This window comes from Larus michahellis, chromosome 9, assembly GCF_964199755.1.
Source record: "Larus michahellis chromosome 9, bLarMic1.1, whole genome shotgun sequence".
NCBI classification, from domain to species: domain Eukaryota; kingdom Metazoa; phylum Chordata; class Aves; order Charadriiformes; family Laridae; genus Larus; species Larus michahellis.
This window is the reverse complement of record NC_133904.1, coordinates 17,072,415-17,099,958: the sequence shown is the minus strand read 5'-3', so window position 1 is coordinate 17,099,958 and position 27,544 is coordinate 17,072,415. Positions and strand designations below refer to the sequence as shown.

Below are 27,544 nucleotides of genomic sequence, written 5' to 3'. Positions count from 1 at the left end.
CTGTTTCATGTATAACACTGTTGTTACCTCAAATGAACTACAAAAATCTAGAAGTTAATGTTGAAATCTGAGTATCTTTCTGATCTTCAAATACTTAAGTGGTGTAAGAGTCAAATACCAATATGTTCTTGTGTGTTATGATGCTGGTCTCTTTTTTCCTGTTCAACACATCTGAACTGAAAGGAGCAAATCTGCTCATGGATACAATGTCCAGTGGAAAAAACCTGCGAACTGTAGGATTTTCTTCATAGTTAAATCTGAAGTGAATAAATAGTTAAATATTCAGTGACTCATATTCTGCAACTTCTGTTGTTGTCTCTTTCCTCTGAACTTTCTTAGACTATATGCAGTGTAAATGAAATTATAAGCACTCATTCAGTAGCAAACGATTGCTATTTTCGTGTATTCACTGCATCAAAAAAGTTAATTTTAGCAATGTTGTCTCTTCTTTTTCCCTTGCTGGTGCTTGTCTACCCTAACAGCGGAGTTTCTTCATCTCTCTTTTTCCAGGCTACTTTTTTATTGCTTAAAACCCACTCCTCTGGGGAAGTTTGAGATGTACTTTGAAATGTACAGAAAATATAATTCCTTTCCAACAGAGGCTGAACTTAATATTTACTGGAACAAGCAATAGTTATTGCTAGCAGAATCTTCACACTTCTAAAATTTGCTTTTTGTAAAATGAATAATTGGAAGTTTTCAAAGCTCTGTAGGAATCCAGCAGCCCCCAGCTGAGGGCTAACAAAGCGTTGGAGCTGTATGGTAGATGAGGTTATGAGGAGACCCTCACCCTCCAGCACAAACAGAATTTTCTGAATATGATTGGCAGAAAATGCTGACTGTTTCAACTTCCCCTACTTTGTGTGACGTGGAGCCCACTCATCGCTGAAGTCTGAATGTCTGGCACTTAGTGTTCTCTAATCAGGTAACATCAGCGCTCTTTGGGCAAATTGAATGTGAAATAGAGTTTTGAGCCCTTGAAAATGGAAAATCTTTCAGAAGAACAAAATTCTTAAAGTAATTTCCACCTACTTTCAGTGTCAGTTATAGACAATTAAAGACATAATTTTTATCAGTGTTTAAAGTCCAGTTGATCTATCTCTGCATTATCAGTCATTGAAACAGATCATACTGTATACTCTGAGTAGAATAGCTGCAGCAGGAGGGATTTCCATGTAGGTATGAAAAGTTTTACTGTGAAACGTTTATATGCAGTTGTTCCTTATTCTTAAGGAAATACCTAGCACAAATAAGCATTTCATCATTTGTGACTGCTATCTTTTTTTGTTGATCTACTAGTTTCTGTTTTTCAAAGAAATATTCATTTGTAGTGCATCCCCAAGTACTAAGAGAGGAACATTCTTGGTGAACTACATTGTAGTGATGTCCACAACTTGCCCACTGTAAAATGAATTATGTAAAAACATTCTGGTAATAGTCACGTGTTACTTCTGTAGATTAAACCTAGGAGCATAGCGACTGTAGGTCAGACTTAATACATCAAAAGTCGTACTTTCAAATGGTAAAATTAGGTTCTCCATAAGCATATCAAATAGATTATTTTTTTTTCCCATTTGAAAAAAAGGGGCTATAATAGAACTTTGTAGTTTATGTTGATCTTTTTTTTTTTTTTTTTTTCAGCCATAGAGCGTGTCTTAAAACAGAAATGTAAACGTTCCATTTTAAAATGAAGTCTTTCTAGCCTTGAGGATTTTTGGTACAGCCTTCTAAATCCTAATCAATATTGTAGTGTTTTCTTGTATCTTAATCAGCTTAACAAAATATTCTAAAGGAGAAAGGAACTAATGTAATGAAATTTAAAATTATGATGTTAGGCAGGCTTTTACGACTGGTAAGAAATGGATAAAGGTGGTTAGCTTATGCTCAAAGGAAACAATTCTTAACAGGGATTTAGCTTGCCTGAGATCCTTTAGACCCAATTTGAGATCATTGCAACTTGAAGCTAACAAGTACTTGCTGTTTCAATCCAGAATTTCGTAGCGTTGAAGTAGAATATCCATCAGTACATCCGAAGAGTGTGCACCTTTTATCCTCCCCTGTGTATGGGTAAAATTAGTGACAAACACCCAGGCTGCCTATGAACTGCTGTTTATTCTACACAGGGCAAATTCAGGTTTGCCTTTTTCCCCCTCTATTCCAAAATATCAGGGCGTTTGTTTGTATCCCAGTTCCAATAGTGATATTCTGAAGTTTGGGAGAAATTAAAAGATTCTTAAAATACGCTTTTTTATATTTCTGAGGAGTGGGAAGCTTTAAATTAAGATTGTTCCTTTGTATGGACTTGAAAGCTACATTTCCATAGCAGCATGATATGATAAACCAGGAAATCATGGGCTTTGAGTGGTACTCTGTTTTTTCCATGTTTTGTGGATGTAAATTTATTTTATGCTAAGCTCCTCTATAATATTTTCCTCTCAGAAATTGTAAGGCACTGTTTGAGTCTGAGAGTAGTGTAACAGTGAGATGGCTGACTCCCAGAGAATTAGTTCTGGTTCAGAAAAACCAAACGAGGTGAAACTAACAATGAATTTACCCTTTGATATTATTTATGTTGTGCAGTTTTCATTTGATGACAGTTCAGCTGCCAGTCCTTGAGCTATTACAAAGCACCTTGTTCTTTAACCTTTTAAAGTATGCTATATGGGATATATTAAATCATATATATATGATACAATAGAATAATAACCTATATAGAGAGTCTTAGATAATTGACAGGATTTGCATGGCTATACAAGAAGAAAAGTATTAATAGACTTTTGAAATACTGGTTCATTGACAAGACCTATTTAGAATATAAAAACTACATTAAAAAACTATTACAAAATATTTGAGCTTAGATCTGTTGTAGTTGTTGTGTTGATCACAGAGGTAGCTTCGTTTTCTGTTCTTATAAAATTGACTTTTCCCATTTTCCAGAAGATAACATTTTCCCCCATGCAGAGCATGTTGCAATTACTGCTAAGACTGAGAGCAGTTGCATAATTGGCTTAGCTTAAGTGCTCGGCTCACTCCAGCAGCATGGAGGGAAGTACAAGCAGTCGGCCCTGTTTCCGGGAGGAGTATTGCAAGCAGCTCCAGACTGTCAAAATGAGACTTCTGTGGTTATCCAAACTAAATAGTTTTAACTTTATTCTTTCTCAAGTTGTGGATTTATTATGTTACTTTTCTTGTTTCTGTTATTGCTTATTTTGTGAAATCATTGTTTGCTGGCAGTTACGCTAAGTAGCACTAGAATGATGCATTGATTTTCATGCATAACTATAGTTTCTTCAATTTAAAACACTGAAAATATTTTGATTAAATAGCATATTTCTTTCAGAACAAACAAGGTGTTGATACTGCACTGTCATAACTTACTATGACTATTATATGTTGTTTCAGGAAAAGAAACGGTTAACAATCTGTAATATTGCCCGTCAGTGGGAGATACAGCAGAATCGAATAGCTCTTGTGGCTTCTTTAAACCAAGATAAAGATAACGAGCCCTGTCAGATCAATGGCAGTCCTGCATATGTATTTCCTGAAGAAAGCAGGTATTTTATCGGGAAACACTTCTTGTTTGTATGTTGTCTTATATTCCGGGTTACTACTTCTAATGTCTGAGATCTCACTGTAATTCATTATCAAAAGTAATGTATCCAAATTGATCCTGAAAAGGTGTTTCACTTCGGGATTAAACCTGTTGGCCATTAGTATTAAGTAACATATATTAAATAAGTAATATAGCAGCAACTCATTGACTAAAGAAGTGCAAGCTAAATTATTACGTGATTTTTGCTAAATAAAGGACTTCATGTTTGCAAGAAATGTTAAATATAAATTACTGAGCCTTCTTGAGGCTGTATATTTCCTTCACAGCTTAGATTGTCGCCTTCAGTTGAAACGAGCAAAATGAGGATGTACAAGCATTGCAAATGTTTGTAACCTCTTTGTAGGTCAAGAGGTTTCATAAACTGAATGTTGAATTTGTGCTCTTAGTTTGAAAGCAGCATCTCTTACTGGACTGCTTTCAGACCTGTGTTATTTTAACAGCAGCAGTTCTTTGACTTAGTTTTATTCCTAAAATAAATTTTGTACTGTTGGTTTAAAAGATAGTTATATTATTTTTCTGATACACTTTGTGGTTTGCTTATTTGGATCTAAAGGGTGGGCATCTGGCGTTCTATGTAATTTAAAAACCAAATGCAGAACTTAGCGAACAATGTGTGCCTTGGATTGGCTAAAACCAGACTAGCACACTTGCAGTCTGGCTAGCTCTGGCAAAAGCCTGAAAAAATACTCTGCGCAAAATCAGTGGGAAGTACAGCTTCCTGCTCTGCCCGATCAGCGCTGGAAACGCCAGGTGCAGGCAGGACGTCGTTGCCTCTCACAAACAGAACCCATCTGAGATTCAGTCTAGTACTGGCTAGACCTGGTTTTTATCTCTCATTTTTTTCTTAGCATTTTTAAATTGCTGTAGTCCTTTCCATTCTTGTGCTTCCAAAGCTTTCCCCTGAACATATGTTTAGCTTCTGCTTTCTTGGCTTCTTGGTTTCTTCACATTTTAATTCAGTGTCGCTAATCAACCCCTGTGACCATGTCAGTGTAACTTTGGTAGCTTGAGCATTGTCCTGTTAATGAACAGATTCTCATTGCTTCTGAAATCATGCTTTTCAGAAACATACTAAGACTTTTTCCATGTAGTTGTAGGGAAGATCTTGATGTAATGCTGTCTCTCCTTATGCTGGGTACAGTGACTACAGTTGGTTTATTCCTTGCAGTTACCTGACCACAAACGTTAGAATTCTTTTGTTAAATCTACGGTAATAAAATATAATGCATAAAATCTGTTTCCATGTGAAAGTTTTTGTAGTTTTAAGATTTCTAGAATGCATTGTGATTTTGCTTGAATAAATACATTGTTTGAAGTTGTTTTAGGTATTTAAAGCAACACAAAATAAGTTAGCATTCTGAGTTAAAATTTTTAAGCAGGTTATCAAATATGAGTGATTTCTTAATTTTATTTTTTTCCCCTTGTCTAACTCAAATACACCCATAGCCTTTCTGCCAAAGAGGTAGAACATTTGCAGTGTTACTTGATGGAAAGAGGATTTTCCATCTCTAAATGGTTTTGAACTAGATTGGGTACTGCAAATCAATGAATGCTGAGAAATGCAATCATATTTGACTGTTTGCTTTTGGTAAATGAAAGGACTGTCATTCAGTAGAATGATGTTACTGTCTCTCATTTGTAGAGATTAAAAATAATCTCATTTGTATCACTGCATTTTTATTTTCTCCCCAGGTCTCTTGATACAATATTGAGCAGTGCAGTACAAGGCTTGTCCGTTCTGGAGTCCCATTTAGTGGAAGTGGAAGGAGACACTCTTTGCTTGTATGGTGCGGGAGCACTGGAGTGCCTGGATCGAAACTGGAGTGTTCAAACAGCTGGAATTATTGTCACAGTTTCCTTTATGTTCATAGAATTTGATGAAATTGTTCAAGTGTTAACGAAACTGAAGACAAAATTTCCTAATTCTGTGGTAAGAATGCCTCAAATTTCAGCTGTGTGAACAGCTGTGGAATATGTATTCTCTAATAAAACCTTAATCTGGTGTAGTCACCTTTGAGCGCTTTCATATAGATACATTTGCGAATGACGTATTTGCTTGGTGTTTTACCGTAACACTAACTTTAACTTGATATTTCTCAAAAATCAAGACTTTAATTTAGATTCTCACACAGGATAGTATTTTATTTTCAGGCTGGTTATTATTTCTCTAAATTCCTTTGACCTAGCTGATTATTTTTAAGTGTCAAAACTGATGTGTAAATACAGTATTACTATTCTACAATGTTGTTATGGATCCATGGTCTCAGGAGACCTTCATTTGTGTTTTGAGTTCAAAGATCAAATATAGCTCATAGGATACAAAGAGAGAGGCAAAATTCAGAGGTAGTAGCTAGCTAAATCAATACAGCTCTTGGAATCCTTAGAAGCAAGACAACATAAATAAGATGTCCCTTTAGTACTCGGGCTTTTTTGTTTCCCCCCCCCATTTTTGCTTGGACGCTTAAATTGGTCATTTTGAAGCAAACAGTAAAACAATGATAACATATATAAAGCAAGTTGTTACTCAGATGATACGCCTCTTGAGCTCCCTGCTGCTTTTAAAGGTTTTGGGTATAACAGAATTCAATGGTTTCATTGAGATAGATAAGTTTGTCTTAAGTTCCCCACAGATTTATCTATCTCAGTGAAACAATTGGTTAATTGTGTGGTGAAAAATTGGGGGGGGGAGGTGCGGGGATAGAGAATCTCAACTAAATTTTTATCTTCACCATCAATTTTACCTCCTTTCCCTTCCCTCAGTAATGCCACTGTGTAGCCATATATACCGTGCTTATCGGAGCACTAGCGTATGGTATGGTTCTAAGAAACAGCAGGGTATGACTTAATGCCAGCCTGCTATGGCTGAAAGAGCGGAATACTTAAAAACGTATATTGTACTTATTTTACGTGGATGTTGCAGTTGCTTTACTTGTAGAATTAAAATAAATATTGCTGAAGTAGTATTGCTGCGTTTTGTAACATTGAAAACATTAGTGCTGTTGCTAAAGGGTTTATAAATTGCTTAGGGGCATGTAATGTTGACATTTCTAAGTATCTGTAATATACCAGTTGGTTGATACTTGGATGTGTTTTGCCACAAAGACCTCAAATGAAGTGAGCTCAGATGCTCCATCAGACCTAAAGACTGTTTATTTGAGTTTGAGAATTGTTTGAGTGGCACGGAGTAGAAATCACTGTGTTCACTCTGTATTGTTTCCTTATTTAATTTATTGTGGTTTGACTTTTTCTTTCTTTCTTTCTTTTTTATTTTTTTAAGCACCTGAAGTTTAAGGAGACGAATCTTGTGACGCTGCAGCAATTCAATGCATTAGCCCAGATGCATCGCATTGAACAGTTGACAGTTGATCCTCAGGGAAATCCGGTTGTCAACTTTACTTTGTGGAAATACTATGTTCTGTTTAGACTGAACCATTTCAATCTACAGAGGATAAATGGAGTAAAGGTAGGACAGTGTTGCTTCCTTCTTACTGTTGGTCTTAGAAGATAAATTAGCATTGATTTTTAAAAAGCAGATGAATTGCTAATAAAATGAGCAGAAGCCTGTCAGTGCCCTTTCATTATTGGGGGGAAAAATTTTAAGTAGATTCACCATATAATTTTTTGTGCTGTATACAATTAGTATAATTGGTGAGATTCTTTGTTGCCATGAAGATGTTGTGTTGTCTCAGTTGTTTGCAATTGCACGACAGTCCAAATCTACACCTGAGTGGTTGGAATGTATCTGAAGGAAAGACTTTTTATTATTTCTGCATGTGTTTCTAAAAAAAAAAAAAATAAATAAAGAACTGCATGATTTTACTTGATTTTAAGGAGAGCTTCTTTATTATATTCATAACGATCAGAGTTCTGACATGGAATACTGGTGCAAAAATGTGAGTTTATCAGGCTGGTTAGTAGTTTACAGTATATGATTATTTATATTTTCCACTGTTACAAAATGTAGCTAAAATAATATTTTGTTCTTGAAGCCTATCACAGGAACAAGTTTGTCAAATAGATTTTATTAATTCATTTATTTATTTATTTTCGGTGTGTATTTTAGTGTGTGTGTCCTTTTGTTGGGTGTGTGTTTTAGGTTTAAATAGAAAGTTAGGACACTAATATTGCTATTCTTTGTACTTTCTGTTCCCCTTTACATCAATTGAAAGTAAATTTATTCAAGCATATAAAAGGTTGTTTTCTACTTGGGCTTTGATCATAAAGGGAGTGAGAATAGTTAGGATGCCACACGATGTTTGAATGTGCATTCAATTTTAAATGCTAAATAAGTTTAAGTGGTGTTATGGAAGTTAATTAGAGCAAAAATAATGCATAGCTCTAGTGTGTAGATCTGGTTGTCGTCATCATCGTATGTTTCGTATTAGATATCTTGCTTGTTATCTGATACAGCCATTGCATTAATGTTGTGGTTTACTTGGTTTTAGTTCTGTAAAACATGCATTAGTGGCACAGAAGAGCAGGAGTGGGTTAAAGAGCTTACCTGAATTAACTATTGGAGAAAGTATGAGAAAGGATGAAGGCAAATATGACTTACTGCAACAGCACAGTATCTTGGGGGGGGCGAAAATGACCGTTGGTCATGGAGTCCCCCCCATCTCATGACCATGAGAACTTTAAAAAAACAATGAATTTATTACTTTCCAAAAAATACCCATCAAAGTTGATTTTAAAAAAAAAAAAAAAGAGGGGAAAAAAAAAGTTTTAATGTGGGTTTAAAGTTTATTTCTTTTTTTACTGCATCATATTTTCAAAATCAACACTGGCGATTCAGTTTAAAAGAAAATAGAAGATAAATCTTAACCTGTTTGGTCTTCATGGAGAAAGAAAGAAAAAAGATAAAAAACTATTTATGTGGACTTTTTATTATGATCTCAAGGTCAGCAAATTCAGTCTTTGAAGGAAACTTCTGCATTTAATAGTGCTTGGGGATGAATTTATGAATTTAGTAAATGTAGCACGGCGTGCTTTTTATGTAGGATATATATAAAATCTTAAATATGTGTGACTGAAGAACATTTTTGTCCTCAACAAACTTTTCCAGCCAGACCACGGTATATGAAGATGTGCACGCAGAAATTTTTTCCTAGTGTCATTAATCATTTGAGAAGTGTCGTAGCCAAGCAGAAGAAAGAGCTGAACTCTGATCGCTGTTTTTCATTAGTCTACAGCAGAAGTCATGGTATCCAGCTCTGCAGAGATATATTACCTTTTTTTTTTTTTTAAATCCATAATAGAAAATCCCATTTCAATGTAAAGAATACAAATGCCTGAAGTGTGCTCTCAGATCTTAGCGATCTTAGTTTCAGATGACGGAAAGGGAAATGTGCATATTCTGCTGTTCTGATTATCATGTGCGCGCAATGTTTGTGAAGGCTATTGTACTGCCAGCTCTGAGGTACGTATAGTTGGGGAGTAAAAGCAATATGTACTAACTGAATTAACTAAATAAATTGCATAACTCTATCACTTCTAAACTTAAAACTTTACAAGGAAGCTTTTATTTTCTCCCCAGCCTCCCCCTTCCATTCCAGTTATGTTACAGACCAGAAGCTGAGTGTTAGTGTCCCCCAACGATGTTCCCTTGTCCAACTCTTACATTTACTAACTGTGAAGAAGCAAATTCTCTTCATTGAGATACACTATTTGAAGTTTTCTCCAGTGATAGTAATCTCAGATGAATTAAGAGTTGTCAAGGTTTGAAGTTACTAAACTACAAAATGCTTTATGCCAAGTGGCGTGGCATGGCATACAGTATAACAGATGCATCACATTGGCTGAATCAGTGCCTGTTTTCCGTGCTTGGCAAGAAGCAGGCTTAATAGGCTTACATTTATGTGATATTACCGTTATTATCTTTTTGTGATTAATGGAGCAAACAATGTACTGGAGTAAGATGGAGAACATGAGTTTCTGTGAACTAGAGAGTGTATTCAGCATTGCTGTCTCTGTTGACCTGGTCCTTATGCTTCTCTTAACATAAATAAATAAATTAAAATCACTTACTTCTCCAGCAGACATTTCTGCCTGCAGTGCTCTTTGTTTCCCTAGCTGCCTTCTGCACTCTTTGTTTTAGACTTTGCTTCTGTTAACAGACTGTTTGGCGAGGTCATCTCCTCTTATGCTACTAAGACTTATTAATTTTAAGCAAAAATGAGCAAATCGAAACACCGTAAAAATGGAATTGACTTTACATTTCTAATTTCGTGACTTACGTTTTCTCTGGTGAATTTCTCCCTGCATTAGGCTGTTGCAGTATACTTTAGGCAAGGGTAAATCGTATAGCCTATAAATATTAAAGAAGAATATAATAAAATTACTTTCATTTGGATCAAAATTCCATTTTACTCACACATTTGAATAATACAGAATACAAAAATTGTCTGGAAGTACTTAGTAAATATTGTGAGTATTAAAGTTTATTTAATAATAGGTTGCTTTCCAAAAATATGTTAGAAGATAAACGGAAATTAAATTTGATCCAGAAGTTAAGAAGTCACTGAGTGAGTTTCATTGTCCTGTGTTATCCAGGTCAGATTTAGATGATCATAAAGATTTCTTCTGTACTCACTGGAAAGCCAGGAGTCTAGAAACTGTGCCAACAAGCTTTTGGCAGTTGAAGTCAGTTCACAGTCTGGCCATCGGGGCAGGAGAAACACAGGCCACGGGCTCCAGAGGTTATGAGCCAAGAGAAACCAAAAACAATAACAACAACCACCAAAAAACAAACCCTTTCCACCTTCTCTGTACAAAATTGAAATGTGTCAAATTAATCCTGAAAATTTTTCAACCATTGAAAATTTAGTTTAAAGAGACATCTGCATCTTAATGTTGACACAACAATAGGGATGATACTTGGAGAAATATAATGGAAGAACGCTTACTTTGGGGGGGGTTGAAAAATGCAGAGAAAATACTCTTTTTCTTTTTTTTCCTTTCTTTATTTTCACCCCTGTAAAGCCTCTCTTACTATAAAACCTTTTCTATGATACTGCCAAAATAAGAGACTGTAACTTATCTTTTCACATGTGGGTGCCCAGAATCTTTTAATTTCTCCAGCACAACTTGATCAGAAATTTTCCAGTAGACCTTCTGTAAGTGCATGCAGTATGGAGCAGAATTAATGTGTCTGGCCTTCAGATACTCAATGTAAGAAATCATTATAAAATTCCTCATTTCATGAAGACTATCATGAAGCACAGGGTAGCGTGCGTATACATTAAAGTTTCCAGGATTACAGGAAATAAAACAAGCACAAGTACCTCATTTGGTTTCTTTCAAAGTACATTTAAAGTGCCAGTAAAAGCAAATCTGTGTTTTGAAGATATGCCTGGAACAGATCTGTATGCAGTATTCTGTATAACAAATTTCAGTTAATTCTCAATGTACAGATGTAATGAAATACAAATGTGCCAATTCTGAAACTTAACTTTTTTTTTTTCTTTTGTACCCTCCTTCCCTCACAGGTTACTGAAAATGATATTGTAATGGCGGAAAGGCTCTTTGGCATTCTGGCGTATGTAGCATCTTCTGAGCTGCCACAGTATCGCATGCTTTCATTGCTTGGAGAATCTAGGTAAAATACAGTGAATGGAACTGGAATTTGTCCAGACTGTATTGTGTAATTCTCTTGCCCACTTTCATGATAAATTTTTTCTAGGTAAAAAGATAAAAATTTCACAAATACCACCTTACAGAAGATAGGTTCTCTGATTATTGCAGAAATACTGACATCTCCTGATTCATGTAGCCAGAGGTTTTCAAAAAAGTTGTACGAAGTCTGCTGAGTAAGATTAAAAGGCATGTGCACACAAATGGACTGCTTGTTTAATTCTCCAGTTGTACTGGTGAAGATTTATGGACTCTTACAATGAAGACTGACTGGTTTTAGTGGGTATTTTATAGTGGGTGACTGTAACAGTTAACAGATTTAAGAGCTGGTGCTCTAAGTAAAAAGGTGCTTAAAAACCCTATTTTTAGTCTTCTATAGATATGTACTTTATAGAAGTTTAAGTTGCAAGACTTCTATTTAGGAGATGCTATGTGATATAAGTCAAATGTATAGAAGCAAATTAACGAAGGAATATCTAGAGTCATATGTATTTTGAGTAACTTGAGGATGCAATAAACCTGATAGCTCATAAAGTACATTTTCAAAGGGAGAAAAGAAGAAAACCACCCTCCCAATCACTAGAAACATCTGCACTTAAAAAATTTTCCAGTAATTAAAACTGTAAATCTCTTTATTATCTTTTCACAGGAGGAAGCAATTCCATTATCTGCTGGAGGGAAAGGGAAAGAAATCTGGGATTGGGAGTGAGGAAGGTGGTGATAACAGGAGAAATGGAGGGGAAAGCACAACTCGAGCAATGTTGAATTACACAACAAAGGATTTTCATATGGAAAAGCTTGAGGTAAGTATATAATTACAAAATACTTTCATCCTCTATTATATACCTTAGACTGATACTCACAGAATTTGTCCATGTATCAAGTTTCAGTTGTGCTATTGAGAATGGTGGGTTTAAAATATCACTGCTTACCATATTTATGTGCATGATCAAACATTTCATCTAACTGATCTTTACCAGAATACTGGAATATGGTCAGTTTCTGGCTTTAGTGAAGTGATTCCTGACCCGTGTCACAGTCTCAGAAATACATTCTCACCTACAAGCCTTATGTTCTTAAAGAAATGTACCTGCATTAGTGAAATATAAGAAATAAGCACAGTTTTTGTTACAAAGAAGAGTGCGTATTGCACATGTTAAGATTTTCTAATGGAATTAGAAGGTCAGAAAGTATACCCAAAAATTTATTGGTGAAGAACACCTTCAGACAAGATTTGAGGTAGTGCAGACTGTAGTAATAAAGAGCTGTTTTCTAGCTTTTAAATGAGCTACAGGAAAATAAATATATAGGAAATGTATTAGGTTTAATTATTAAAAAAATTGCAAGCTGGCTTGTTTCAGACAAGTACATCAGTCACGCTTGTTTTAGTTTGTGTTTCTGATCTGCTAACTCTTTTGCTTGGGTAGAGGGAAATTGTTCCCAGGGAGAACATGCTTCTTTCAGCCACAATCTCCTTTCTGAGCAATCATCATGAGTTCTAGCTGTATGTACCCCGCTTCCCACATCTGTCCCATTATTTGCTTTTTGATTATGTGGAAATATAGAAATCCTCTAGTGCAAGAAACTAAATCAAGTTCAGTAAACATTGAATTCAGTTACTGCATTGTGGTTTTGTTAGCTCAGATCCATAGCATAAAAAAAGAGACAGTGACTGCATGTGTGGAGGGATTAAATTAAGAAAACATTTTAGTTTCAAAAGCTGTGATAATACCTCTTAACTTTGAATGGCATAGAGTAAGACCTCTTGTCCTTTACCACGGAGCAAGCACTGTAATAAAACAAGCTTGGTATTTGTGCAGGCCATTAAATATATGCATTATTTTCTCTTCCCAGTGCAGCAATTCCCACCTCCTCCAGAGTTACAGAGTTATGTATGTGGCAGCAGATGTTGCAGGATGTCACAAGAGAAGAATAATAAGATAGGCAAAAAAGACTGATTCCAAGTCCCCATCAGCAGCAAACTAACATAATAAATGTGATTAAATAAGTTTATTGCTAAAGATGACAGTCTGAGTCATTGATTAATAATTTGGTTTTTTAGATGAAACAGCTGGAAAGTATTTTCTCTGCTTTATCACTCATTTAAGAAAACTTATGTTTCGATGGCCTGAAGCATGACCTAACACTTTTAACAATGCCATAAATCAAACTAGTTAGATATTTAACTTACTGTTCAAAGCTTATTATGGCATTTTATAGAAACTCTACAGAAACAGGGATTAATACAGTTTGAGTGACTAAAATGCAGAGCTAGTAGTTGCACAAAGTGCAGGGGTGTTTTTTTATTATTGTTTTTTAAAGGCTTAGGTACTTCAGTATCTAATGTAGTATGTGTTAGGAAGCATGCACTTGCCAGAGTCTATCAGGGAGCCTGTGGAAAGGATGCATACTGGCATACTTTTCTGTGATGGTATGCTTAGTTCTTGTTAGGGCAGGTAAATAAACATGTACTTCCCAACTGTTGTACTGTAATCATGAAAAACTGGGAAGGGAAGGCAGAGAAGGAAGGAAAGTAGTCTGGTGCTTAATAGTATCTGTAAATTTTCACTGCTATGCCAGAAGGCAAAAAAAATCACAATACTGTTAAAAGATATTTACATAACTACTTAAAATTGTATTTCATATAAATTAATTAATATACTATCAGTATTATGGATACAGTAATATTCAATGATCGCACTAATAAAAGCTTGACATAGACCCTGGGCTGTGCAAATTAAAACCTACAGGAAAAAGTGTGCAGTGTCCTCTTTGCCTGCTAATCACTATGTTCTTTAATTCATTAAATTTTTGTGGTTGTTTTACGGGTTTGCTCTTGTTTAACCTTTTCTTCCTTTGTCTTATACGATGTGTAATGGTTCTCCCATGCAGGAAATCAAGGAAAGAAAAACATTTTGCCAGACATACGTCGAGAACTTAGTGAAAGAAGCAGCGGAGATCAATATGAAAAATGAGTCGTTGCAGAAGCTCTGGCCTCAAATGTTCATTGAGCTTGTCAGAGATGCAGTGCTAGAAATACGCAATAAAAACTCCTACATGAAGCTCTGCTTACAGCGGATCACTGATCAAAAACAGTAGAGTCAAGGCTTCTTGTCTTGGAAGCTTTTGGGTTCATTATTCTACGGTGTTTTACAAACTTAAAACAATAGAATATAAAATTACCATCACTATGGCATATTTCACCACCATCCCCCTCCCCCCAAGGGATGCCTTTAAATCTTAATTAACTCTTGATAGTTTTGAAATAAAAGTTTACTTGCATACTGCTTTAGCAGTGCTTCTTTGGCTAAAGTGATGGGATAGCGTAGAAGTAACTTAGTGATTGTCATGTTTTACTAAGTTCTTGTTTGTTTATTTTTTTTTTTTGCTGCCCTTGCTTCTGTAGTGCTACAGCTTTGATTTTTACACTGAATTTACACTCTGCTTGCCTTATTTTTTATCGAACACTTTTCAATTGTCACCTTTTTGACTGTTTGCTGCTGTTTAAAAAAAAAATCAAGAATAGTAGTTGATTTTTTTATGAGCAAAAGCTAATAAATTATTTTTACACCCTGAACTTGATGAAGACTTCTTATTTTTGTTTAGTTTGTGATATTATCAAACACCTTTTCACATCAGCGCCACCACAGTGCTGAGTATATCGTCATTAATTCTCAACTGAACAAATTGCCCAGGCTTGATTTCAAGTTTTTCATTCATCTGTATTAGTTTGTGTGAATTATTATAGGTAAAATATGAATTTGAGAGATACTCACTTAAGCTTTATTTTTGTTCTGTTAAAATATGTTAATAATATAATTTCTTTTGGTTTTGATTACTAAATGATTAATTTCTGAGGTTTGCCAAGGTCAAATGAGCTAAGATGCATGTGTTACATTTGGTAAGGAAACTGATGACTACTATTCAGTTGTAATTCATTTCCGTGCTGTGTGAAAATTTCATATTTGTTATCAATAAAAATAAATTATTCCCTTTTGCCCTTCACAGATACTGTAAGGAAGTACTGTGTGCAAAGAAAAGACTTTTCCTTAATGCTGCATGAAGAGATGAGACACAACTTGCCCCCAAAATCCACTGCGAATGGGTAGAAAAAACACATTCCATAGTACAGTAACTTCCACAGTAAACACCTTGCCAGCTTCTGCCCAGAAACTGGATTTAGGAACTGTTAGCAAGTCCAGCTGATTCCCATGGTGAGTGTTTGTAAGCAGGTAGAAAATTGTGCCGTTTAAACTTAATTTTATAGGTCCGTTGTATCTTAACTAAAGCAATCCAGAACCACGTGCGTTCGCTTACTCAGTTCAAATTGGTCTTATTTTACTTAAGCTCATTTATAAAAAAGAAATGCTAATAACCAAAGAAAACTTCCTGCAAGGGTTTCTGTGGCTCAAAACTAAGTCTATTTTTAAACTTTACCTGGACAAGACTCTCTGGCAAAGCAGAGATGCAGATACAGTTCTGTAAGTTTGTATGGCCTGAAAGTAGCCTTGAATGAGTAGCAGGAGTCAGGTGGATGTAGGTCTTCTGGAACACACAGTCTACTTGCATTCAGGTCAAGCTGGTGCATTTCAGTTGTTGGAAAGAATCCGTTTTCAGAGCATGTTGCAGGTTAGCAATGGCATGCATACTGGTAAATGTATTTTCAATTTGGTTGGTTATATGTGATCTTCTAAAGGATACTTGCAGGTAGTTGCTTGTCAGTCTTTACGGAATTTAATGGAGTTTAAGTCACTGAAATTCTAAGGAAATGTTAAAAGTCCTGAAGAAACTGCTCCAGCAGTTGACGGAATTTAATAGAAACAGTCACCCCTCCAGGATTTTTGAACTGCTTCATGGAATTTATAGTAAAATTAGTGTATTTGATAGGATTTTTTTTTCTTTCCATTGGAAAATTGCACTCTTAGGTTTTATGGTGTGTTTTATTAAGGGAGCAAATTAACATCCCACAAAATGTGAGAAAATGAGAGTTTATGTTATATAAATAGTCAGTATAGAAATGATCACGGCAAAGTTTTTTGGATACATCAGTTTACATCATTTCTGTGCAGAGGGGGTGGGTGGAGCAATTCCAGCTTCTGAACAGGGACAGAAACCTCAGCAGCTGTGCGAGAGTGCAGAACTCTCCTGATGATGTAGCTGGAGCAGATGGGCCCCTTTTGAATCAGATTCAGCAGCAATAAAAGACTGGAAAAAATCTTTTAAGAAAGGGTGGATTGGTCTAGAGGAACAGGAAGTCCTCCATGGGAAAATCCAGAGAAAAGCCAGACTTTCTGATACTGAGACTTTAGAAGTATAATCTTGATTGGAGACTTTGAGGTAGGGTCTTGAAAAAACTAAGTGAAATGAATCAGAGGGTATTGCCTGTGAGTTGTAGAAACATCTCTTTAAAATGCTCTGTATTCCCAGGGCTCTGTGAATGCTGCCGGTTTGGACTTTTTTTCATGAATAGCAGCTGTTTCATAACTGGATTGCTAAATGGCTGAAGGGAGGGTGGCAAGACAGCTTTTATAAATGAAGAAAAGATTAATGTTGGGCTGCATGTGTTTTTTTCACATAGAAACAGTAGGAACAAAAAAAACCCCTTCTATTTTTACTAATTCTTTTTAGGAAACAAGTGAATGATAGACTAAAGGGATGTTAGACCTAAGAGTACATAGAATTTTAAGCTGCCAAGTGATCTGAAAATTGTTAGCATGCTATATGTTGTTCATGTGTTTATTAAAATTATTTGTTAATTCATACAGACCTGTGGGATACATTATTGTAGTTCCTTATTAAGGAATTTCTGAGTACCTAAAAATTTTTAGGTGGTATAAACAGCAAATTCTTAGATGTTTGGAAACTGAAGTACTACATATATAAATTTTCTATGGTTACAGGTATAAATAGAGGAGTTAAAATACCCATTGATTTTGAAGCTGGGGACCTTTTAATAAAACCTTCCAGGCTGAAAGCAGTTATTTTTTTCTGCTTCAAAAGCCCTTAAATGCTGCATAAAACCGAATTTGGATATTGTTAATATTTCACTGATATTCTATCCAAAATAGACTGTTGCAATCCCCTCATGTAGCCTGACTTCCTGTTGAGGACAGGAGCTATTATTGTAAAAATTCCATATGTTAACTAGAATTCATCTTAAGGGTTAAAAAGATACTGTTTTTACTTTTAAGTCTCTTCAAACTTTTTTTCCATTGATTGTTTTTGGATTATTTATACAGTTTCTTTATTTTCTGAGGCAAATTTCCTCTATGTCCAAACAAGGGCAAATACTGATATATCTCATTCTTTTCCAATTTCAGTTTAGCCGTATCGTGCATGAAGGGCCCATTATGTCATGCAGAGTCACTGTTTATTTTGCAACTGAAATTTGATCTTCAGTAAGGAGACTGATGAAGAGCTCTATTTCATACACTCCTTTTGATATAGGATCTGAAAAAGTAATAGAGCTGCAGATACGCCGCCACAGTGGAACAAAGGGAGAAGTGATTCACTTGATGCAAACCAAAAGCTGATCCTGTCAGTTTTGGGGGGGGCAGGGGGGAAGGGGGGAAGTACTGGGAAGAAGTTTTAACTGAGCATTGTAGAGTAAGTAAAACTGCTCGACTGTCTGGGACCAAGTGTTAGATCGGAGTCCGGAAATAGCTGAAAACTGTTTTCCAGTCTGTGTAGGTCAGTGATAGAAAAGTGAAATATCTTGTTCCACTGCTAGAAATGGTCATAATTCCATTATATAAACTATTTAAAATAATAATAATAACAACAACAAAAGGTTAACCTGTTAAAACACGGGCCATCTGCAGATTAAGTTAGGCTAATGTGCAAACAGTAGTGAGTCCACAATCTAGGTATACATTCTGCAAATTCAGGACAAGTGACTACTTTTTTTTTTAACTAGAGCTGTAGGCTGTAAAAGTGACAAACAATGATGCTACTTCTTATCACAGTGATTCATCAGGATGAACTGCTTTTTGTTAGCTAGTTTATTTAAAGAAGCTGAGGCAAATAACTTGCTATTTCATGTTATTAAGCAACATTCACAAAGACATGATTCAGATTGGGAGGTGCGTATGCAAAATCACAGTAACAGCTATTTGTTTTGATTGGGAAGGCAGACTACTTGAATATGTTTCTGTTCCCACATTACACACTCTGCTACATCTCGAAGTCCGGTTTTCTCTTTAGTTTAAGTTGGAGGCATCAGTGTTCTGGGGTTTTGTAAGATTATGTCTTTTGTTACACATGTGTAGAACATGGAGAGGGAAAAGAGGATACTAGCTATCCCTTTGCTCTGTGGTGTGATAAAGTTGCTTTTACTCAAAAGTGAATATAAACGGATTTTTGCATACTAAAAAGTAGAGTGTGGGCTATACAGACTTTAAACGATCTTACAAAATACTAATTGGTATCTGCCTACACACCTCAGAGCTGGATTTTCTTGAGTATGAGCTAAAACAAATTGAATCTAAGGGACTGTTTGTACAACCCAAGTATCTAATTTTGTTGGCTAGCTTTGCTGGGCTTCTGCTCTCGGGGGAAGAAAGATAAGCTCATCTGGAGGAACTCTTGTCTCTGTTTACTGTGGTGAAAACAGCATTTCGTTACAGGCTGTGTATTGGACCTCATAGGCCACGCTTGTGGAGTGGACAGGTGCGTCTGCTGATTGCATCAAATATCAGGAAGCCCTGGTGAAGAATTGAGAAACCTTAATGGGAGAAAAACTGATGCTTCTCAAGTTCTGAGTTGTTTGGCTTTGGTGGGGGTTTTTCAGTTACAGATAGAAGTATTGCAAGCAGAAATATAGTCGACTGAGAAAAGTACACTGAGCGTAAAAAAGCTAGAAAACTGCAGGTTAGAATATTTATACCAAATCGAGCAGTAGAAGTATCCAGCATCCCACAGAAATGTGTTTGTGCAAGACAAGCCTATATTCCTTACAACATACTACATTGACTTGAGGATGCTCTTATATGTGACTGTCTTATCCAGCTTTTTGGAAAGTACAGACTGATGGCTTCGTGATTGCTTTGGACTTTGGTTGATTGGTACAGTATAAAATAATGTAATCAAGGGAGCAGGATCAGATTTCCTGGTGCTGTTGGTTAACAGGGTGACAATGCTTAATCCCACCTTTTGTTGCAATCTTCCTAATTAGGCAGCCGCTTCCATATTAAGGTGTATCTTGTGTGCGATCTTCATTCGTATTATGTGGTGCATGCCATTTAGTACATTGCTACATCCATAACCGGGATGCTTTCTAGTTTCAGATAAACTGTTCCTTTCACTTTTGTTTGAGTGGTATGGATATCCCAGGGGTTAAATGCTGCTATTAGATGTACTTCATTTTACACCTAACAAATCTGGCACTTTACATGAACACCGAGCAGATCATAAGCAAGTTAATTCTTTCTGGAGTACTAGACATGGATAACATAAACAGCACTAACCTTTTCAAAGCAGTGAGAATGATACCTTTCAAGAATCAAGGTAACGAAAAGCCTTTCTGCGTGTAGTACTGAGCACTTAAGCACAGGAGAAGATAGCCTGGAATGACATATGGTTTCCATCTATTTATAACATATTGTTAGACAAGAGAGTGTGAAGTTAATTCAAACTACAGTGGTGAAGAAATTGTGCCCGTGAATGTGACGTTTGTATTACATGCTCACATAGTCTAGACATCTTACGTGGTTATGCAAGTAACGGTGGTATTAAGGTAATTCACACTCGGTGAAAGAAATCATAGCGATATGTAGAGAAGCCATGACTTTACAGTAATAAGCAATGCTGAGTTCACTGATTAGCTATTATATTGCTCTTAGAAATTATATTGTGACACAACATGTGCTGTGGTTTGTGTTCTATATGGATACGTAGCACATTTGCTGCCTATTTGCATTAGGCTATTTGCATAGGCCTCAATGATCTATGTTTTCTAATAAGGTAAAGAAATAATTCTGAAGAGTGATGAAAGAAACCAAGAGCACAGAGTACAGCTTGCTTCCAGTTTCTAACTCAGCACTGACAACAGAATATATTAAGCTTCATACAACTGTCATATCCTGCGTAAAGTACACGTTAAAGCTCTCAGTCATTTCACTATGAAGCTTTTGTGTAAGTCTACAAATAACATCCTTTAGGGAAATGTTACTTAGATTCCAAAGAGATCTCAATAACTGTAATAAAATGTAAACATTCAGGGTTTTGTAATCCAGAAAATGTGAACTGGCTTGTCAGTTTAGAGGAGAGAAGAACTGGGTAAATACTAAAGAAGGGTTCCCAGGTGTGACAAGTGTATTAGAATACAGATTGAATAGCGAAGAGAACATTTATTACAGTGATTTTGCATTCTTATGGAGACTGCGTGTGAATGAATGGAAACTGGAATATATAAACCCATGGCAGAAGACATATCTCCCTAAAAGACGTGAGCATGAAGACCTTTGTCATGTTCTGGCAGTTACTTGTTGTGTTGCTTTGTTGCTGTTTTGGTTTTGTTTGATTGGTTTTTAAACAACCAACTAACAAGCATTCTAGTGCTTTTATGACAATGCAGCGAACAACCAAGAGGCTAGATTTGAATTTTCGGCGTATCTTTACAGGTTTTATTTCTTCTGTTCACCTATTTGACAGCTGCATAAGCAGAAACATTACACTGTTCATTCAACGATGAACAATGCCAATTGCTTTATCAGAGGTGAGGCCTTCATTGTCCTGAGGATCTGTATCTAGATTAAAAAGCAATCAGTAAAGCAAAAATAAAATTTTCTCTTTTGCTTTTTAAAGCAAGATACCCAGTCGTGCTTTCCTATTGCGAATAAATGTGTGAGTCTATAGCCAATGACATTTTTCTATGTGAATTACCATTCAGTAGGTGCTTTTGTTGCATTTGAAAAGGCCTTGAGGTCTGGCGCACAGGTTCTCTCCTTTGCTATTTTGAATACATATATTGCCAAAGGAGGAGAGTGACCTGGCCACATGGATAGAGTGGGACGCTGCGATTTGGGGTAGATGTTATCAGGTAGTAGAAAACTGATTCTTCACTCAGGTTGTTAAAGTGTAGTATACTTAACGTGAGTAGTAGAGAGTTACAAAATGTTAAATGTGCTTGGTGACAAGCTAGAAATACATGTTACACTTGTTCTTTTGACATAAATTTATCTCAGCTCAGTTAGACGTAGCCATTTCTCTGGTGGTGAGCTGACTGGTTGCAAGGCAGCTGCTGTTTCCTGTACAGTGATTATTACGTGCTGGGCAACTACAAAGAAAATAGGTCATTTGCAGATAGTACGGGTATTCAAGTTGTTGAACAGATTCTTTGGATATTCTGCAGAGTACCATTTGCAGTATTTTCAATTTTATTTACAAGAAAAATTAAGTGGTCCAAATCTTTAAAGAAAGCGTGAGTTACATTGGTTAAAAATTACTTCAGAGATGCTATTGACCCTTTAGCTTTGTCGTTACGATTTTTTAAATTGCATGAATCTTGATCTCATTGCTGCTTGGAGAAGAAAGCAAAAAAGGAACCACGGGTGGTCTGAGAAAGTTGTATTGATTATTTGCACTTTCTTCTTTGTTGGTACTGAACTTTTGCCCTTGCTTGATGATGCTAGCTGTAGGCTCACTCCCAGGGATTAACTAGAGGCTGTGTCAGGAAAGTATTTTAATAGATCTCGGTGTGCTCAGGGCAGTTTCAAATTTGATCAACATATGTTGCCCATCTAAGATCAGTTATTTATTTTCACATCCTCCATTAATGCCTCACTTCAACAAGCTTTGTCACCTTGCAGGGACAAACTAGTATTTCGGTAATGTGATCTATGATTGTGTTTGAGGTCTTTCAGCGTAACAGATGAGTGTCAATTGTAGAGAGTCTCATTTTAAAGAATATTTAGTTTTAAGACATCTGTGGAGCCTCACTGCTGACGGGCCCTCATTTTTTATTCCAGAGACACCTTCTTATAAAATACTGCTTTTTAGCGGTGCCTTGGAGAGGATCATCCCCTGATGGCCTACATTTTAACAGCAGCAAAAGCGAAATAAAAACACTTGGTTGCATTAGATATCTGGTAATGAGCTGACAGAGGTGTTAAGGTAGCCAGGTGCTGTGTATCTCATCTGTAGTGTATGTTAAGTGTTGGGCAGCTACGGAGAGTGAGGCAGTCTTGTGTATTTTTAGAGGTGTGAGAACTGTTGTGGGAAGCCAAATCCTTCTATATTTCTCCTCCACTACTCCCCTTAGGAGGCTCTCACTTTCCCCACCCTTTGTTTCCAAGCTCCAATGTATTCTGTTATTATTTAAGGAAAATATTGTCAGCGTTGCTTGCTTGGTCCAACAGAAGTCGTGCACAGGCAACTTTTCCCTTTTCCCCATCTCTACAATGGGGAGCCGCTACAGAGAGGCCGTTGCTTAATTAGTATCAGTTATTGGTGTAAAGCTGAAGTGGCAAGAGGAAGAATGCTCGGGGTAGGGGCACCTGTTGGTATGGAGCAAAATAGTCCTAGCACATGTAGTGCTAGATTCGGTGGGATTTTTTTTTTCCTGGCGCTTTTTTAAAAAAAATTTTTTTTATTGCTCTAACTTGAATTGAATCAGCAGATGAGGGAATGCATTACTTGGCTGCTACTAACACAGACTTCATTAACTAGCACTTTCACCTGTAACAGTCACAGGTCAAGTATTGCCTGGATTTTTTAAACTAGTCTGTCTTATGTTCTAGGGAGGAACCATGCCTTTGGTTTTTTTTATTGCTCGTTGCACCTGTAGAATGAGTGGAATTTGTGATAAATAAAATGCATTGAAAGTAGGTATTTTTGTGTGAGCTTATGTGCTAAATACTTAACATCTCTTTGAAATATTTGCTGATTTAGAGGAGCCTGTCACTTATGGGTTATTTCACACACATTTGGGTTTTTCCTTTTCAGTCCACATTTGTTTAAGAATGCAATCAATTCGCTGATTCCTAGTCAGAAGCATTTGGAGATCTAGAACAGGATTGGCAAGTTCTTGGCTTTTAGTCTTGCAGCATTTTAATTTTTGATGGCAATTTACAACACAGCTAAAAATCTTGTAAAACTTTTAAGTAGGTTCCTGGAAATTGCCTTTACCAGCTCAATTAAAAATTTTGGCTGAAAAATTTTCACCTATTCTAGACAAAGCTTTAGAAGACTTATTTTCTTAACCGTTCAAAAGACAGTTTTGTGATGTAGTCAAGACTACTTCTTTCATAAAGTATTTTTTTTCAGAAGGATTTACAGAATTTTCTAGAGATTTACTTGGTGAGTATAACTGTTATCTTGTTTTAATTCAAGTATAACTGTTTATCTTGTTTTAATTAACGTGGTATGATGTCAGATGCTGTTTGGCTTTCCTCCATTCTAGCATTGTGTGGTGACATCAGTCTTGACATCAGAGAGAATTGGAGCTTAAAGGTACAACGTACTCTTGGCAGGAATGATGATACTGGGATCGGGATTTTGGCTAGGGTGAACTCCAGGGTGATCTCCTGGAGATGAAGAATACTAATTACTTGTACACAGTGGAACCAAGCAGTTACATGCAGCTTGTTTACTGTGGGCCAATAAAGGTTTTTGTTGTTTGGGTTTTTTTTTTTAATTACTGGGATTCCTGGAAAATTTGCATCTACTTTCAGATCTGAGAAATGAGTGCCAGCATCAGTAGCAAATCATATCACTCTTTTCCTAGGAGGAGCTTGGGAAGGCCATGGATTCTTGCAGCTGCATCTAGAAATTTAGACTCACTTTGGATCATACACAGGTGAAGGAAGTGCTTATTTTTGTGACTGGAATGGAGACTGGGAGCAAACCAGCTCAAGATCTGTAATTTGGGTCTTGCTGTTTTCACCTCTCAGTCTGTGTTGAGAAGGGAAGGAAAAGTGGATGTGTGGCAAAAGTAGAGGAATGCGGACTATGAGATATGGAGGGGCCACAATGGGAACTGAAGTTGGGAAGTACACTTTTTAGAAGGGCTCCTTCCAGAACATGGGGAATCGGGCACACCGGCTGCCTCTAGTGTGTAGTGCTGTGGAGCAGGGGGAGGCCTGTGGCACTGCAGCTGGGTGAAACAGAAGGGTAGACACAGGGGGAGGGAGCCGGGAGCCAGGATTGCAACTTTTGATTTCAGGCCTGTACAGCTTGGCAGGTCTCTGAATTTTCAGTGAGAAATATGTGCACCCCAACCTCAAGGAACGTTAATCTTCTTCTCATAACATTCTTTAGCTGTTCTCTTTGGTTGCTCTCCCAATTCGTTCCAGAAGGCGGCTTTCTGCAGACAGTGTGTTAAAACAGGATGCCTCTGTCATGTGTCAGGTCAGTGATTTAGCTCACTGTTGAGTGTTTTCTACTACTTTATTTACTCTAGGACCTCCTAGTGATCACTTTATAAAATGACAAAGAATAGCTATATCATGTGAATATCTATCTCAATTTAGAAAGGGTAGGCCCTTTACAGATGCGTTAGGAGCAGTGTTGATAATCATGACGTCTCTTTCCTGGTACTCTGCCAGAGACATTCCCAGGCAGTATTGTGTCTTATGAAAACCAGTAACTGTGCAAGCCTGTGGCATCAATCATCTTCATGTTTTCTAGAGTTATTTGCTCACTGCTGTTAAAGGGTTAATACATTTCTTGAAAAGTTTTTTTTCATAGTTCTGTTCTCTCTTAGAGCAGATAAACTCAAGAGAAATTCAAGCTAGATGAATTGTTCTGTTGGGACAGCAGCTTGTTCCCATCTGCTACCTTTGCCGGGAAGGTGGCAGATCATTTCTGCAGAGGTAAGAGATGGCATCTAGGATAAAGGACCCGCAGTCCTAATTTGGAAAGTACTGCAAGTGAATGAGAAGTGGCGAGTGGCAGCAGCTGACTATCAGCAGACACCTTTCCTTGGTGCTATTCAGATATGAGCAGAAACCATTCCGTAGGCAAATGTCATGCACGTGTAAATTTACTGTACCATTCCCTTTCCAGACATGTTGCAGGGAAATGTCCAGCACAGACACCTATTCCTCTTTGCTGGGGAGAAGTTCGTATTTTGAGATGGCTCATACTAGTATTTAAGGACAGAATGGGACCACTCATCTTTTAAAGTTGTCTGGGAGATCATTTGCTCAGCTGCGAGCAGTCCAGGGCTCAATGGCTTCCTCGTACACGGGATGTAAGAGCGTGGCCTACTATTTCAGGATTCTCTCAGATAACTGTGTTGCTTAGGCAAGACGTGCTTGCAGAACCTGTGCAAATCAAAACCCTCCGATCTGAGAAGACTCCAGAATGATTTGGTGGCTTGTAAAATCAGGGACATAACTTCACAGAGTTTTCAAGCTGGCCCAAAATGTCTCTTTACTTTACAGAAAATGGTGCTGTTACTCCATTATGCCTCTCCCAAATATTTTTTAAAAAGTATTTTCTCTGGCAGGACCCAAGCTTTAGGCTATAGATCAAACAGGTTCAAACACTTTTCTGGCCTCTTTTTTTTGTTGTTCTTCAACTTTTTTTGGTTGATTCCTTTATATTCCCATCAACATCTACACATATTATATTTCAGTGTGGTCTGGCCAACAGTCTTGATACAGAGACAAAAATCTTTAGTCTTGTTTAACCAAGTTAGTAAGAGATGTATATTTTCATCCTGAAGTGTGGGGTTGTCCTTGCAATATGTTACAGGAGTTTTATCTCAAGACTTTTGGAAGTTTCCAACACTAAATAAGTATTTAAATGCTACTTCATTGGCTTCGAGTTCTGTCAGCTCTTCTTTTCTGGGGCTGCAAGGAAAATCCATGTCCAACATGTAGCAACACGAATACTTATTCCTCTAACGTACCTGCATGCAACAGGGAATGGAATTAGGATTACATGCAGTTACTTAAAGCATGTTGCAGCTGTCTTTAATTCTACAAAACTTTGTCTGTACAACGGTACTGCTGGAGAATGCAGCTGGTTTTTGCATTGCTGAAATTTGGCTGACTCTGCAGCAACATCCAGGCCTTCTTGGACGCTTTGTGATAAAAATACAGCACTGCTAGTGCTCCTGCTTTTATTATTAGTGGAGGTGCAAGTACTAAAAATACTTCTTGCTTTCACAAGAATTTAAGCATAGACAGTGCTGCAGAGAAACCCTTTCTGTCTGTGTCTCAGTTGCTTGATCTATATGTGGAACTTTTCAGGAGGTTCCTACATAAATAAATCTTTGAAACTGTCATGATGTTCCCCCCAGTCTCAGCTTTGATATTCTTTCTTTAAAGAAGGTTAGGCCTTAGCTGTTTTAGTAGCAAAGAAAAACCTCAAAAATGTGAAGTTGGACGTAGGTGGTGCAGACAGAAGTTTGCACAGAGCTTGTAACAACAACAGTGGGAGGTGAGAACTACTGCCTTTACCTCTTTTGGGTGTTAGCGCAAATACTCAGCAGTGGTGTCTAATCATGTATAATAGGTATTTCGTTCCTTAAAAAGAACGAAGAGACAAGAGGCCACGGAGCTGCGTGATGTCTGGTGGGAGGTGTCTCATTTAGATGGCATTTGGGAGTTGCGTCTGGTTGTTGCAGTTGAAAAGAAGTCCAACATTAAACTTCGGCAGGATGGGAACCAATGAGCAGGGCTGATAGGTGTTTTTTTTGTTGTTTGTTTGTGGTTTTTTGGCAGCTCTGAGGTGTAGTTTATCCTGTAGATAGAAATCCTGTCACCCTTCATCCACATTCCTGCTCTCACTATCATTAAACAGGAAAGCATTAAAACACTTCCAAGACTGAAATGAGATACTCCTTCCTGAAGTCCTGAACACTTCCTGGTTGATTGGGTTTTTTTTGGGTTTTTTACCCCACTGCCTCTCACCTTCTTCTGTCCTTTTTCCTTTAATAAACTCTGTTTTGAACCTCATCAAATAGAACTATACATATGACGCCAATGTGTGGATATGCGAGGTGAGGAAGGTGAAAACAAGCTGCTTTATGAAGGAAAAGTTACATCCACGTCACCTTGTTTGGGTCTGGTGCCACAGTTGATTCTTTAACTTCATTGAGTTAATGACTCCCTGGATGACTCACTGCAGTTGTTCAGTTTTTTTGCAATATGCTGGTTTTCTACCTTGGAAGAGTTCTTTGAGTTCTTTCCTGTTGGTATGGTTCCTTGAAAAAAGGTGTTTAGCACGTTAGGGCCATACTGTGTTGTATGTACACATCAGGTACAGGCTTTCTCCTTAAAGCTGTTACCCAAAGCAGAGTTTGAAGGTCAGCAAGAGATTTTAACTGTAGAATGGGAGTTAGGTACTTTCTTA

At 36.9% G+C, this 27,544-nt stretch overlaps 1 protein-coding gene across 1 annotated transcript in view; it reads left to right on the top strand.

The window, feature by feature from the left end:
* LRRC49 (leucine rich repeat containing 49) overlaps positions 1–15,247 on the top strand; it is a 51,715-nt gene extending 36,468 nt beyond the window's left edge. The window contains exons 12-17 of the mRNA XM_074600679.1: positions 3,403–3,554; positions 5,306–5,543; positions 6,891–7,076; positions 11,098–11,207; positions 11,892–12,045; positions 14,135–15,247. Of these exons, the coding sequence (XP_074456780.1) occupies positions 3,403–3,554; positions 5,306–5,543; positions 6,891–7,076; positions 11,098–11,207; positions 11,892–12,045; positions 14,135–14,341 (1,047 nt within the window). The 3' untranslated portion in view covers positions 14,342–15,247. The remainder of the gene's footprint in view (positions 1–3,402; positions 3,555–5,305; positions 5,544–6,890; positions 7,077–11,097; positions 11,208–11,891; positions 12,046–14,134) is intronic.
* The last annotated feature ends 12,297 nt before the right edge of the window (positions 15,248–27,544 follow it).